Source organism: Nannospalax galili, unplaced genomic scaffold (genome assembly GCF_000622305.1).
Source record: "Nannospalax galili isolate Female #2095 unplaced genomic scaffold, S.galili_v1.0 scaffold227, whole genome shotgun sequence".
NCBI classification, from domain to species: domain Eukaryota; kingdom Metazoa; phylum Chordata; class Mammalia; order Rodentia; family Spalacidae; genus Nannospalax; species Nannospalax galili.
The window spans coordinates 2,980,672-2,996,280 of record NW_008360303.1 but is presented as its reverse complement, the minus strand read 5'-3'; the positions used below and the strand labels follow the sequence as shown (position 1 = coordinate 2,996,280).

Below are 15,609 nucleotides of genomic sequence, written 5' to 3'. Positions count from 1 at the left end.
GATGAACTATGCTCACTAAGCTTGGCATTGTGACATAGGCCTGTCATCGCAGTACCTAGGAGGCGAGAGCAGGAGGATCAGGAATCCAAGGCCATCTTTGAATATGTACTAATTTTCAGGCCAGCATGAGCTACTTGAGACACAGACTATACATAGAAAGAAATGAAGAAAAAACAAAGAAGGAAGGAAAAAAGGAAGGAAAGAGGTGAAAGGAGAAGAACATGGTGGCTTGGTTCAAATGCTTTCTGTGCATGTTTCCATAAGCTTGTATACACATGTTCTTGCACACTTTTCTACAAGTGCACCTATGCTTATGTGAACAAACATAAGTATACCCATACAAACCATACAAGTACCAGAAAAAGAAAAAAAATGAACAAAAGAAAGTAGGAAGAAAAGAAAGAAAAAATGAATAAAATAAATAAAAAAATAAGGGAAATCTGGGTCAACATTAAATAGTTGTTCACTATCAAATAAATTTAATAATATTTATCTTTTATTCATAAAAAGACAATCGATTACTTGCCCTTTGACTGTTACCTACAAGCTTGATTTGATAAAAAGTATGCATCAATATTTAGGAAAATAAGTACTTTGAAAATATATTGAGAATTATATATCTATATCATTATATCAGATGAACAAGTCTCCCATATATTTGCCAGTAATAGTTCTGTACACACTTATAGCTTTAAATTTTTATTTTACCAATTTCTACTTCAAATTAAACAAATATTTATTGAACACTTTTTTGAAAGAACGTTGTTTGGTCTTTCTTAAATATAAAATAGCTAACATACATACTCACCCTGTTATTTCCAATATATTTAGGAAAAATAAAGATGACAGTATTAATGTTAGAGAATGCTAACTAACAACTATTAGACTAGGCATGTATTTACCTGACATTATTAATTGGTCAGCAAATACATTAACCTCAGTAGAATAAAAAAAAATTCACTCCAGACCTGGTGTGGTGAGTTTCCTGTCCCACATCTCCCTGTGCTCTACCATACAAGCTTTGCCAAGACCCCTGCACAAACTGGATTTTTCCCAGATCTGCCTTGGACCTGTAGGAATCAACCACAGAACCTGAAATCAGAAGTTGAACCTGTCACTAGCTCAACTGAGACCTCTTCTTATACCCCATTTGCACATCAACATAAAATGGCCACAAAACTGAACCCCAAGCACTACTGAACTGAGCAATATCCCGGCAAGTTGGGGAAAGAGCAAATAAAGATACAAAGAACCATTCAGCAAAGACAAGATCACCTATCCATACCAAATAAAACACCACCAATAACACAAGTACAAATGTCTAAGTCTCATCAAAAAAAACAACAAAAAATCATGAAAAAACAAGATATATCTACTACAGATATTAACACCTCCATAGTAATGTTTCCTGAGAATGCCAACCTAGTGGATGCACAAGTTAATGATGTCAAAATAGCAATTATAGACATGTTCAAGGAACTTAAAGAGAATATGAATAAGAGACAGAATTAAGACCATAAGAACATGATCATTTGACTGAAACAACTAAAACAATTCCAAACCTGAAATTAGAAATCAAGCCGGGCATGAGAGTATATGCTTTTAATCCCAGCACTCAGGAGGCAGAAGGAGGCAGATCTGTTTGAGTTCATGGCTAGCCTGGTCTACATAGCAGGTTCCAGGCCTGGCTAGCCTGGTGTACATAGCAGAATCCATGCCAGTTGTTGCTACAGGGAGACCCTGTTTCAAAAATTCCAAAAAAAAAGTAGAAAGAGGAGGAGGAGAAGGAGGAGGAGGTGGGGGGGAAGGAAGAGGAGGAAGACGAGAAGAAGAAGAAACAATATTAGAATTCAATAAAGAGATAAAATCTCTAAAGAAAAGTCAAACTGAAATAAAACTTGAAATTGAAAAAAAACTGAAAATCGAACAAAAAGAGGAAATAAGCCAAAAGAAAGTGAAAGAAGTGGAACAGGAATATCATCTTGAAGACGAACTTGTGGAATGGGTCTCTCAATCAAAGAAAATGTCAAATCTAAAATAATCTGGTCACAGAATGTTCAAGACCTCTGGGACACTGCAAAAAGACCCAAAGTGTGACTCATAGGCATAGAAGGAACAATAGAGTACATGAAATTGGGTGGGGATTAGTAAGGGTGGCTGTAAAGAGGGGAGGAAATCTAATTATGATCAAAGTACATTGCATGAAGGCTTCACAAAAATTGAATAAAAAAGAGTCAGAAAAGAGAAGGGAATTCACGAAAAATTCACCATTTGAACTTTATTTAACAAATAAATAGCTCTCAACATTAAGAAATTAGTTCTTTTGTGTCACAGGATCATTATTGATAATATCACTCACAAATTAAAAGTGGATTTAAAAACATACAAATTAGTATTATTTCAATGTGTAGGGATCATAACAATGGGACACATTGTTTAATTTAGAAAATTAAACTCGGAATCATTTTCACGGAATTTGCATATGAGAGAAAAGCATATGGAATTAACCCATATGGATTTAATGACTTCTGTTCATGTAAGACACCCTGATAGTGCTTCCTGGAATTTAAAGGTAAAAAAGAAAAATTATTAGTTTTGACACAAGATTTTAAAAGTAAACTAGAGAAATGGCAGTGATGGTAGGATAGCAAACTTCATGTTACTTTATTTGATTAAACCAGGTGGGATATGTCACATGACTTGGACACATCAAATACTAAGACAAGTATTTTTATGCTTATAGATCATGGATCTCAAATTATTTCACATTTCAAAAATAGCAGTTTCTTCTAAAAATATTTCTCTAAAGGTTATTTCTTTAGATGTTAACCTTTCTTTAAAAGGTTATTTTTGTCTTATGAATCAGTAAATATTTATTTAAATATCTAAAATAAAAAATAATTATGGGGGATCAGATATTTGGAAACTATTGAACTAGTTCCATTTCTATTTTATACAAAAAAAATTTATAGATAATGAAATATCACCAAAGTCAACAAGTTACTGATTTATTTATTTATTTATAAATTACTGATTTGTTTATTTATTTTTGAGACAGGGTCTTGCTGTGTAGTCCCTGCTTTGTTTGAACTCACTGCAAACATCTTGGCTCTGCATCTTGAGTGCTATGATTACAGGTTAGGATTGCAATATAACTTCGAATCTATCAAGATAATAGTGCTTTTTTAGCAGTAGAAAAAGCTGGATAAATGATTAGGAGCAGATTTGGGAAGAAATGAGGTCAGTTTCAAATAAGCATTCTGTCTATATATGTGTATGTATATGTATATGTATATGTATGTGTATATGTATATGTGTGTATACTCATACTGTTAAAAGAAGGAAATTTGCATTCTAAAACTTTGAAATAAAAATATTTGGAGGAAAATGATTAGGAAAATACCATTAGAATCAGGCCACCAACATAGATAATACTTTTAGCCCAGAGGGATTTATCCCAGTCAGTGTGTATTGACAGGAAACTGAAAGTTGTCCTTGAAATTGAAGCAATCTTGTCAGCACATGTAGAATGAGACTAGAGACACTGACAACACTACCATGAGGAAGGACTACTCATTGTTTAAACATCTAAAGCTAAGTTCTAAGTCCAGGAAGTGTGAAGAGGTCAGGATGTGAGGTAGGGTGAGGATTTCATGCCATCATTCATGAAGATTTGGATGCTGCCAGTGTTGAAAAACTTTGAGACAAAATTTCTCATTGAGAACAACTAGAAAAACTTCATTCAAACTTAACGATTATGTGTTTGAAGGAGACAAAAGGACAATAAAGCAAGAACTATTTCTGGGGCTAATTGACAAGAAAATCCCTTGAGAGCCTAGTATTGAATACGTTTTTTTTCTCCTAGACATCCCCAGAAATATAGCAAAACTTGACACTTTGAGTTAGCCATGTGAGAGGTCAAGAATACCTCAGAGGATTTGTAAATCAGTTGAGGTTAGGTTATGTACCAAGAGAGCAGGAAAAAAAAAAAAAAAAAAACAGCAAACCAAGAAACAAAACCAAACAGATCTGAAACATAATCCGAATCTTCTCAATTCAAAACCTATTAAAATACTATTGAACCTAAACAAATCTCTGAAGAAGCGTCTTTGATATTTATGCATAACTCAAAATATTTTAATGAACAGCAACAATACAACAAAGATATAAACTTATAAAGAAAATAATTTAGAGTGAATCAAATATAAGTGATTTAATTCCAATTGCTCAAAAATTAAAATATAGAAGAAACAATATTAGAAAAACTCTGGGAATTCCAAATAATAATCAAATGGATTTTCTGCAAATAAAAATAAATAAGCTGGAGTTAAGATTCACTAATGGAGGCTGGGCAGATGGCTCAGCAGTTAAGAACACTGAGTGCTCTTGCAGAGGTCGGGGATTTGATTCCCAGCACCCACATGGCAACTGACAATCATCTGTAACACCAGTTCCAGGACATTCAACATTCTCTTCTAAAATCTGCTGGCATTGCCTGACAAAGGTGGTCTTACATACATGCAGGTAAAACACTCATATATGTAAAAAGTAAAAAATAAAATATTTTCTAATCTAAAGATTCAGTATTTGATTTAGAAGCAGGATACACGTAGCCAAAGATATAATTAATGAACTGAAATGTGTCAGAATTCACTGAAAGCATAATGAAAGGTGAAAAGATGCAAACTGTATAAGAGCACAAGGATCTGTAGGTCATTTACATGTGGTCAATAAACAAAATAATTTAACAAAATTCATGAGGGAACTTGTAGGTAATTTTATGACATAAGCATATACAATCCTGGGTCAAGCAGATCAGTGAAAAAGATCAGGTGGAAGCAGCCCATGTTCTACCTAAAATAGCCAAGAAAGAGATAATATGCCATTGCGCATGATGAAGTTACCCAGTAACATTTTCTCCTCAATTAAATAAGCCCAGGCTAGGCAATTTATTTCTATTACAAATACACGTTGTTTAAAATAAAATCATTATAATCTATTTGCAACATAGGCTGCATTGGCATCCAATGAATCTTTCAAAAGTAGGTTATGTGCAGCAATAAGAAACATGTGTAAAGACATGCACATTAATAGAGATGTGCAGTGTGCGTGGCTTGTATATATGTACGCATACATACACTCCTTCCTTGAAGCCATACTTATATTTCACTTTTGTTAAATATTCTTTTTCAATATTTAATTGTATTAATAAACAACTTTAATTGCACTCATACTTCTCTGCTAATGAAATAAACTATTTGAAACTGCATATTTTCACAAGAAATTCAAGTGGCACATTATATTACTTTTGTCATTTATAATTTTCTGAGAATGAAAAATCTTTAAGCTAAAGAAAACCTTGTGGTTTAAATCACTATAACAATTGCCAAAATGTAATTCTACAGAATTTAGTTAATTGTAAATGCTAAAAATTTTAAATCATTTTGTTAGTTTATCTTGATTACATTTGTCAGTAATATTTTTCTTTAATTGCCAGTTATACATAAGTAAGTATTGGGAATAATTCTACAAGTATGATTCATGGATTAATAAATAGAAACATGTATTTATGAAAAATGGAGTTGTTTCCAAAAGCAAAATAATTATACTGCAGATAATCAGTCACTAAAATTTACATTTTATAATCTGTATGATAACAGACCAATCCTATGACAGTTTTGTTGAAATTCAACACTGAAAACCAGTGATTTAGAAACATGTAATTCGCCATATTGACCCACGTTTGTCTCAATTTCTGAAAGTTCTACTAAAACTTTATTTGTTAAATTTAAGTTATTTTAGGTTACCGGTATTATCTGTTCACTTAGAGATAGTTTTAATATATAATACTGATATTACTAACAACACTACTTCTTCTACACTGTGTTCTTATTATTCTACCATTTATCTAAGTAATATACTTTTATTAATTTAGAGTTTTATGTATGACATTTCTCCCCTTTAAAAATGTCTCTTCTGTCACTTTTTTGGCAACACCAGACTACAGAGTCAAATGAGCAGATATGTTTATTTACCTTACTCCCAGAAAATCATTTTAATTCATTATATTTAGTGAAACTTAATTTGTTAAATTCTAGAATTTGTACTTTGCGTTTTGAAGTTTTTTTTTTTAAATCATTTATTAAACGTGAATGTGCCTGAGTGTATGTGTAAGCAGTAATGTTTGTCATGCCTTTGGAGGCCAGGAGAGAGTACTGGATCCCCAGGATTCCCACTTAGATACTGGCATCTGGACCTGGGTCTTCTGAAAGCATCGCAAATACTCTTAATCACTGAGTTACTGCTCTAGCCCTAATAAGTGATTATTAGCACAAGTAAATTAATGGAATTCAGTTTATTACAAATATGCATAAGAATTAGCTACTTTAGATGTAGGTAAATAAGATTTCTGTTCTGATTTACTTTCTTAATGCTGTTTCTCTCCATTAATCCTAGTTCTTATAAGCAATTTTCTATGAAAATTTTATTTCAGAACAATTTATTTTCTTCAACAAGATTACAGACGTGAGAAATAGTCTTTACACTCAAAAAGCTGTTGGAATTCTATACTTCTCCAAATAACATATCTGAATTTCAAATAGTCCAGAATGATTCACTTTGAATCTAAGACCTGTGGCTTAGAAACAAATTGCACACAAAATATACTCTATTTCTCCTTAAGTCCATGTCTATCACCTTCATGTTTACATCCATTCAACTAACCACCTGTTAATGAATTGTGAAAGACACAAGGCATCATGAAGGGAATTCTCCGGCAATACCAATGTTTCCATCTTCCACACAATAACACTGTTTATTCCAGCTTTCAGCAAATTACACACGGAAAGAAGACCAAAGATTTCAAGGACAGAATAAAGGAATACACAATGGCAACACTCATCCAGAATTGGTGAATACCTTCTATTCCTCTATACAGAGAAGGGCCACTGCTAAAATAAGGCTGAAAAGGTGAGTCACTGTGAAACCTGCACTGTAATTATAAATTTAAATCAGTACAAAAGATGGGATTGTGAGGGTTCTGATACTGATATTCTAAAGTGATTTCAGAAATGATTTTACTCATCAGAGTATAAAGAAATATCAAAAGACAATTGAAAACAGAAGGTTGGCGAGCAGAAAAGACAGAGACAGAACGTGAGCTTGTGGCCACATTACTGGAAAAGTACAAAAAGAAAGATTTATTTGTTTCTTTTTTTTTCCAAGAAGCTGAAGCTTTCCTTTAATTTTATTATATTACAGATATTTATTACCTGCATGTCTGTGTGTCAATGCATGCATGTAACCATACATGTGTGGAGGTCAGGGAAAATCTGCAGGAGCCGGTTCTCTACTTCTATCATGTGGGTCTGGGGATCAGACTCAGGTCATTAGGACTGGAGACAAGTATCTCTACCCACTTAGCCATCTGGCTGGACCTAAAATTTTGTATATATTGTGGAACTACACAATGATTCATAGATAATAAAATCAGAGTTTTGTTCATAAATTCTTCTTATATCAAATATACAGATTTTATTTACAAATTTCTAAAGTTATTTGAGAAATAATGATTCAAAAGTGACTCTTATCTGTGACCTTATTTTGGACCAAAGATATTTTGGAAATACTTAAGATAATATGTACATAAAGAAGCATTTGTGTGTCACCTCTGACTTTTAAAAATATGTAATACACATACCCATGTGTATTTTCTGATCACACATACTTATCAATATTATTAGCAAAATATCCTGTAGTTAATATGATTGAATAAAATGGGAAATTTTCAATTATTGTAAAATAAATCTTACAATGAAAGTGTGAACATAAGCAGTTTAATATTATAATTATTATCGTCAGTTACACTTCTACTTAACAGAAAATAAATACAGTATTCCTTGCTGTATTAGGTTAAAGTAAAATGTCACACATATTATATGATTTGAAAAGATATGATTATAACTTTTACACCAGTCCATAAAAAAGACATAGATTATGCCAGTTTACATAGAAATTGCTACTTATTGACATAATGACTGTCTTTGATTGTGAAGATAAGTTTTAATTACTTGATTTAGAACCTATTAATTTGGGAAGAAAAGTGAATGTTGAGATTTTCTTCATTTTGTTCTATTTTCCAAATTATTTTAAAATTAATCAATTGCACTGTTGGGGGCTCAGGGGTTAAGGGCACTGGCTATTCTTACAGAAGACCTAGGCTTGGTTCCCAGCAGGAACAGTGTAGCTAATAGCCATAAACCAGTTCCAGGATACCTGAGACCCTTTCCTGGATTCCTTGGGTGTTCCATGCATGTGATGTACTTACATGCCAACACTCATACACATAATAAAAACACTGGGAGGTACAGAAATAATACAAATACAATACCCATGTAAGAAATTCTCAAATTAATATAAAAATAAATCTAACAAAACATTTTTAATTATAAATTGAACTTTTGATACTTTTCAGTCTAATACATGTTAAGGCTTATTTTTAAGAAATATAAAAGAGAGCTCTGTGTGGTGGCATATGCCTTTAACCTCTTAAGCACTCAGGTGGCAGAAGAAGGCACATCTCTGTGAGATCTATGCCAGCCAGGTTTACAAAGTGAGTTCCAGGCCAGCTGGTGTTTCAGACCCTGTTTCAAAAGTACCCCCTCCAAAAAAATGAAAAGACAAAGAGAAAAAAATCACCATAACTGTATAATACATCATCTTAGATCATAGAGAATTAATGAAATTTTATCTACATACCTTGCAACTGAATTTTATTCTCAGGACTCTGAACCAAAACCGAACTGACAGAATCTAGGTTGTCATAGTTACTGCAGCCAAGGGGACCCGTCCGTGTTTCTGTCACCTGATAAACAAAACACCAACTTAATTATATGAGCCAGACTTTTACAACGTTCTTTGTGCTCGGTGTGGGCTTTTTTTTCATATTAATAGCATATGTTTGATGGTAAACATCACTGCAGAGTCATTCCCAATACTGAAGACAGACCATTCTTCTGACTAGGACTTGGAAAAATCAGATAGAACTGACCTGGAAGCCTCCTCCCTGAAGACTAGCTCTCATAGTACCAGAGGATACTCTGCAATCTGCCAAGGGATAAAACCAACCAATGATCCTATCTTGCTATAAAGCAGAATAAACAATGACTGGCTCAGCAAACTTGCTATTGATGCACTGATGGCACTTTTATCTTGGGAGTAATTAACAGTTGTCCAGGTGGAATAAAGACCTGGTCAATAGGAGGGAACTTATACGTGGTATTATAAACATAGCCAAATACACATGGTTGAAGAGTTCATAGATCTTAGAGAAAAATATAATTTTGCCACACCCTTAGACCACTATAATCCCTTAGTGTTCTAAATATGCATCTCATATTTACAGGCAAGTATAACTCTGATCGCTCATAAAGAAGCTTCTTTTTTAAACAGATGAAGACTTACACAGAATTCCATAACTGGTCAAATGCAGAGAATAATTGTGAGACACGGGCAACCTCTATACATGAGATGAATGTATCTTTCAACACTCACGAGAGAGATTTCCTTATGCAGTAGATGGTGATTAACATAGAAACCTACATCTGGCCAATGTGCAAAGGACAAGAGGCTGCATGCTAAGTGATCATCCCAGAATAGGGTATCTCTTTCAAACTTCGGCACTCAAGGCTCAGGAATCATTGCAGAAGAGGGGGAAGACAAAATTAAGAGCCAGAGGTGGTTGATGTCCTCAAGGCAGTAGAATTTTCCAGACAGCATATGAACTTACACCAATGGTGACAGTTTACACGAGTCCCTTGCAAGTTCAAACCAGATAAATTTCCAGCATTAGACTTAGGGAAGTAGGTAAGAAATCCCAACTCAACCTAAGCAACTTTTTGGCAAGTGATGGTTGCCGGGAGGGGGAAAGATAGTCTCATACAGGGATGGGACTATCAGTAGGTTGACTGGACTCCAGTGGATACCCATGATGAGGCACACACATGCTGGGGCCATAAATAAGATTTTATGGGCCATGTTGTAATATAGTGGAGTGCATTGCACTGGGCAGAGGGCAGCTGGGGGAGGTCAGATGAGGGAGATGATATACATACCATCTAACTATATTGTATGAAAATCACAAAAATTCAATATTTTTAAATCACTCCAAGTTCTGAGATGTAATAGGCAACAGAAAGTGGTGTTTCTATACATAGAAATGAGGACAGAATCCCTCCCATATCACTTAACAATCAAGAAAATGCCCCAAAGTTATGGCCACAGGCCAATTCAATAGAGGAATTTCTCAATTAGATTCCCTCTACCTATGTGTGTCAAGTTGACATCTGTAGCCATCCAGCACAGTTAAGGTCTTTAAATAGAGTTTAATAGCATAGAAAAGAATAACATCAATGCAAATCAAATCAGAATAAGTTTGCTCTCCTGTAATATATGATATAATTGAGAAGTCTTCCAAAATATGACTAAATAAATATACTTAGATTCACAATGAATGTAAATGGTAAGTGAAAAACATACATAAACTTTGGAAAATTATACATAAGCATATGAGGATACACTGTATTTAATTACGGATTGGTTTTAAGTTCTATACTATTGTATCATCACAAATTTAAAATTCTTTGGGTACAATTACTACTAATTTACTTATTAAAGTTTCACTTTTCTACACTGGTTAATGTTGAGCCTATGACTCATGCATTATAGGTAAGAGCTATAGCTCTCTCCAACATCATCACCCTAAAAATGTATTTTATCTGAATGCTGATATTGCTTTAGTTACTTTTGAATATGAAACAAATATTTAGGACAACCTGTTTTTCAAATTTTCAATATAATGTGTAGTCATATATCATATTTCAAATTTACAATATTGTATTTCAAGTTTACAATTTACAAACCTTTAATATTCCTAAGAATACTAAACAATACTCAAAGAGAAGGCTTTTTAACCCTCCAATTTAAAAAAAAATAAAAATAACTGCTTCGATTTCCCTTAACAATGCCTTGGCATCTATCCACTACTTGCTAGTTACATGGCTAGAGAACACAGGCAGTAGCAATATCTTTCCTTGTTCAACCCGCTATTTTTAATAAAAACAGTAATAAACGTCCATGTTGGAAATCTGAGCAACGAGATAAACGAATAGCTCAGAGGAACAACTGCTAATATTTTCTCCAGTTATACTTGTTTACCATCATAGTTTTATTACACATGAAAATAGTTGAAAGTAGAAACCATTTTTGTTCATCACAATTGTTCATAGCACCAACATTTTGACAGGTCTCATTCTCTTACATATTCTTTCTTTTTTTAATTTTATTTTTAATTTATTTTTAAATGGGAATTTTATTCATATATAATGTATCTTGATCATATCTAATCCTTACTCCTCTGCTCCTACTCCATCTAGCAGTCTTGTTTGCCTCTCCCTCCCAACTTCATGTCCTCTAAATTTTTTTTTCATTTGTTTAGTTTTTTTTTTAACATAGTAGTCCAATTAGTGCTGCATATATGCACATATGTATGTAGTTATTTACTACCACATTGGGAACCTCTCTGGGTTCACCAGAAAATTCTACCAGGACTTCAAAGATCTGATACAAATTCTCTCTTATTGATAAGAAAACATCATTTCATATTCACATTTGGTTGTACCAAAATAGAAGTTTTGGGATCATTATACACAACATTGAATATGCATGATAAACAATAGAATATTGGTAAGTACAACAATTCATTTTCAAAAGAGTTATGCCTGGGGCAGGAAGTTGGGATTTTCATTTTGAGCTAAATTTTCCCTTCTAGAAATAATCCCATTCCAAAGCAACTACAAAGGGGATTTGAATATTTAAGAGAATGTCTTACATATTCCATATTGTAGCAAGAAAAACACATCAATAACGTGAAGGGCTACTATCAGGGATTTACTGTCAGTTCCATATACACGCAAGGTTCTTTAACAGTTAATATCTACACATTCTTCAATATTATCCACATTGTGCCCTCAGTTTCCTGAAACATCCCCTACCACACAGTTTACAGTTATCCTTTCTTCTAGAACTAATCTTTCTTCTCTTTCATTTTATTTTTATTTCGTTTGTTTCTTTTTGAGACAGGGTGTCTCCGTAGTTCCAACTTCTCTGGAACTTGCTGTGGAGACTGGACTGGCATCTTACTCATACAAATCCACCTGTCTTTGACTCCCCCAGTGCTGGGATGGGTCACCACACATAACTAATCTTTCTATTACTTGATGACTCAAAAGCTTCATTTCCAGAAAAAAAAGAATACATTAGAGGGTTGATTAATCTGGCTCATATTTAATTTTTGATGTCTTAACATTTAATGAAGAATGAAATTCATTTTTCTTTTTTTTATAACTTTTACAAAGACTTAATTGAGAATTTCATACATGCATATAAGGTATTTTGTTAACATAGGAGGTAGAAATTAGCTAGGCAGTTAGGGTAAAAAGACCCCAAAGAAATATAGCAAGTTTCTTGGCTAAAAGTCAAAATCTCCTTGGTTCTGAAATTCATTTTTCAAATAGCAATGTCGTTGCATAATTTTTCCTTAAGGGATCATTAGTTGTATGATTTTTGTTTGTGAAAGTATTGATAAAAAATTTGCAGTACCTAAGATCAATTCATGGATAACATCCATCATATATAGAGATATTCTATGAACCAATTTTAAAATGGCAAAAGAGATCCTAGAAGCACATGTAATTGGATATATTAGGACCCAAAATGAGTGAAATTTAATGAGATATCACTATGTACTTTTATAAATGGCTTCTAAGACTGTAAAGATGAAAACACCAAGTGTTGGTAACACTGTAAAATAGTTTCTTCTAAGAAAATCCTGTGGAACTATCTCAGTAAGTACATAGTTACACATCTTATGAGTCAAGTATAAATGTGTCAAAAGACATGTAAAGAAGATCATAGTGACAATGCTCTCAATAAACATAGTTGGGTAGAACTACTATTTAGAAAAATGTCATCATTACAATCAATTATTAATAAACATGTGAACAAATTTATAGTTTGACTACTACAGCACAGTTAGAATAGATTAAAGGCAGTGGTAAAGAATAACAAAGGATGTATCTCTACAATGTGACTTGAAGAAGTCCATTTTGTTTCTACTAAAAGGAAGGTCAAAATCAGGTGAAAGTAATTTTCAGTGTCAGAAACCAGGATGGCAGTTTTCCTTCATATATGGAAATAATAGTTAAGAGACATGAAGGAGATTTGTTGACTGTTGGTAGCACTGTTTTCGACGTAGATCACAGTTGTTAAAATGGTGTCAAACTTGAACGCTATGTTCTGTTTACATTATGTATTATCAACTAATAGTTACTATGTTTTATTAGTCAAGCTGATTAATACTTATTTCTTCATGGAGTATATCAGCTAGAGTACCAAGTCATACAAATCTGTAGTGACAGATTTATAGATTTATATTTGATTATTTTTGTATTTGTTCATCAATCATTTATGTATGTTAACAATGCTTCCATGAATCTTTGTGTCAATATAATTTCCTGTAAGTAATATTAAATTCTGATATTATGAAGGGCTGGACCCAGTAGTTAAGAGTACTGGCTGTTCTTGCAGAGGACCCAGATTTGAATCCTACCATCCCCACGGCAGCCAACAACCATCCATAACTCCAGTTCTAGGGAATCAATGCCCTTTTCTGTCCTCCAAGGACATTGCATGACATGGTACACTTATGTACCTGCAGGTATCACACTCATACACATAAAATAAAATAAAAAATATGATACTATGAAAGATTAATTTTAAATGACTTTAAGATTACTGAGAAGTATTTATTTAAAGGTTAAATTCATAAATAAGGGGGAATATGTGGAAATTGTCTGGGTCTGGCTTACCTCAGTGTAATATTTTATAGTTCTATCCATTTACCAGTAAATTTCACTATTTCATTTCTTTACAACTGAATAGAGTTCCAGTGTGTTTATGTATGACATTTATCATCCATTCATGATGTGAAGGATGTTTAATAGTTTCCATTTCCTAGCTATTGTGAATAGAGCAGTAATGAACATTGGTAGCGCAAGAGTTCCTGTGGTAGGAGAGCAACACCTTTGAGCATATGCCAAGGAGAAGTACAGCTTGGTCATACAGTAGGTCTATTTTTAGTTTTTTTGAGTATTCTCCATACTGGTTTCCATAGTGGCTATACAAGTTTGCAATCCTACCAGCAAGAAACCTTTAGATTTCCATATACAACCTGAAGTAACCATAGAAGACAAGAAAGTAGAAAGGGACCACGGACAGACGGGGAAGTAGGAGCTCTAGAGAGTCAGATTAATAGGACACAGGTTTTATGAAGGTGAGAAAGGGAAAAAAAACAGGAAGAATGTTAATTGCAGGGGAGGCAGGGAAGTTAATTCAGAAGGGAGAGGGATCGATAACACTAAGAATGTTTTAAAAAGCCATATTGAGTCATACTATTTTATAAGCTTACTTAAAAATAAAATAGGATATGATATACGTATTACGATTAACTATTTTTAACCTGGGAGTATTAAATCTGGGAATAGACTCATCACTGAGGTGTTAATAATCTGTTGACCACCCAGAGCTGTACTCAGTCCTGAGAAACACAAGAATGCCTTAGAATGGAAAAATATTTCAAGCCTCATTACAGATTATTTTGCTAAGAGCTACCCTGCATGCCACTAGAAGTAATTTACTCTTCTCCATTAACACTGCTGTGTAAACTATGTTTTATTAAGAGTTTTATGAAATACCAATTGTAATAGCTGTTTTGTGGATATTGCATGAACAAGTCTTTTGAGATCTTTTCATTAGAAAACCATCTATAACTATCAGTCTTTCATATTCTGAATATTATAATGCTGTGAGCATTTCTATAGAAAGACTATTTGCAGATATGTGTCTTAGAACTATCTTCTTGAGTTTTTTTACGTGAGCTCGGAGTGCAGATAAACTTTGGAAGCTTCCACGGGAGTATTTACATGTAAATGTGTAGCCAGGTTATCTGGCATGTGTGGGGAATCCTGCTCTTAATGCGATGGATGAAAACTAGAGGTTCCCAAACTCTGCTTGCTGTGTATGTATGATATTTGTACTTCAGACTAGGGGAAATGTACCACTTCAATTCTTATGGTTGTGCTGTTACTAGTATAAAGTCAGGTGCCTTCAAAACTACAGGCTCAGAAAATTTTTTTATTTCATGCCCTATGCAAGTGTTTTCTAGAACCTGCATAACCAATACTTTGAAAAACGTGTTTATTATTCAATTGTACATAATGTTTTTTTTAAAAGAAATATATAGCATTTTTATTTAAGCAATTTCAAACCCGAATTCATCTGTGAGAACCACTGTAATGAAATATTTCTTTGAGTACCATTGTAGTTGTACAGAGGTTTTCACTGGCTCTAGTTTTCTATTGTTACTGATAAGCATGTAACACTGTACCCTATATAGAGTTGGCATTTCAAAGAAATGGCTAATAGAGAAATTCTCCTTATCTATCTACCATCTATCTATCTATCTATCTATCTATCTATCTATCTATCATCTAT

At 33.3% G+C, this 15,609-nt stretch overlaps 1 protein-coding gene across 5 annotated transcripts in view; it reads right to left on the bottom strand.

The window, feature by feature from the left end:
* Positions 1-15,609, bottom strand: part of Brinp3 (BMP/retinoic acid inducible neural specific 3) — a 474,563-nt gene that overhangs the window by 163,479 nt on the left and 295,475 nt on the right. For all 5 annotated transcript variants that reach the window (XM_008824258.2, XM_008824257.1, XM_008824259.3 and 2 more), the window contains one exon: positions 8,758-8,863. In XM_008824258.2, the coding sequence (XP_008822480.1) occupies positions 8,758-8,863 (106 nt within the window). The remainder of the gene's footprint in view (positions 1-8,757; positions 8,864-15,609) is intronic.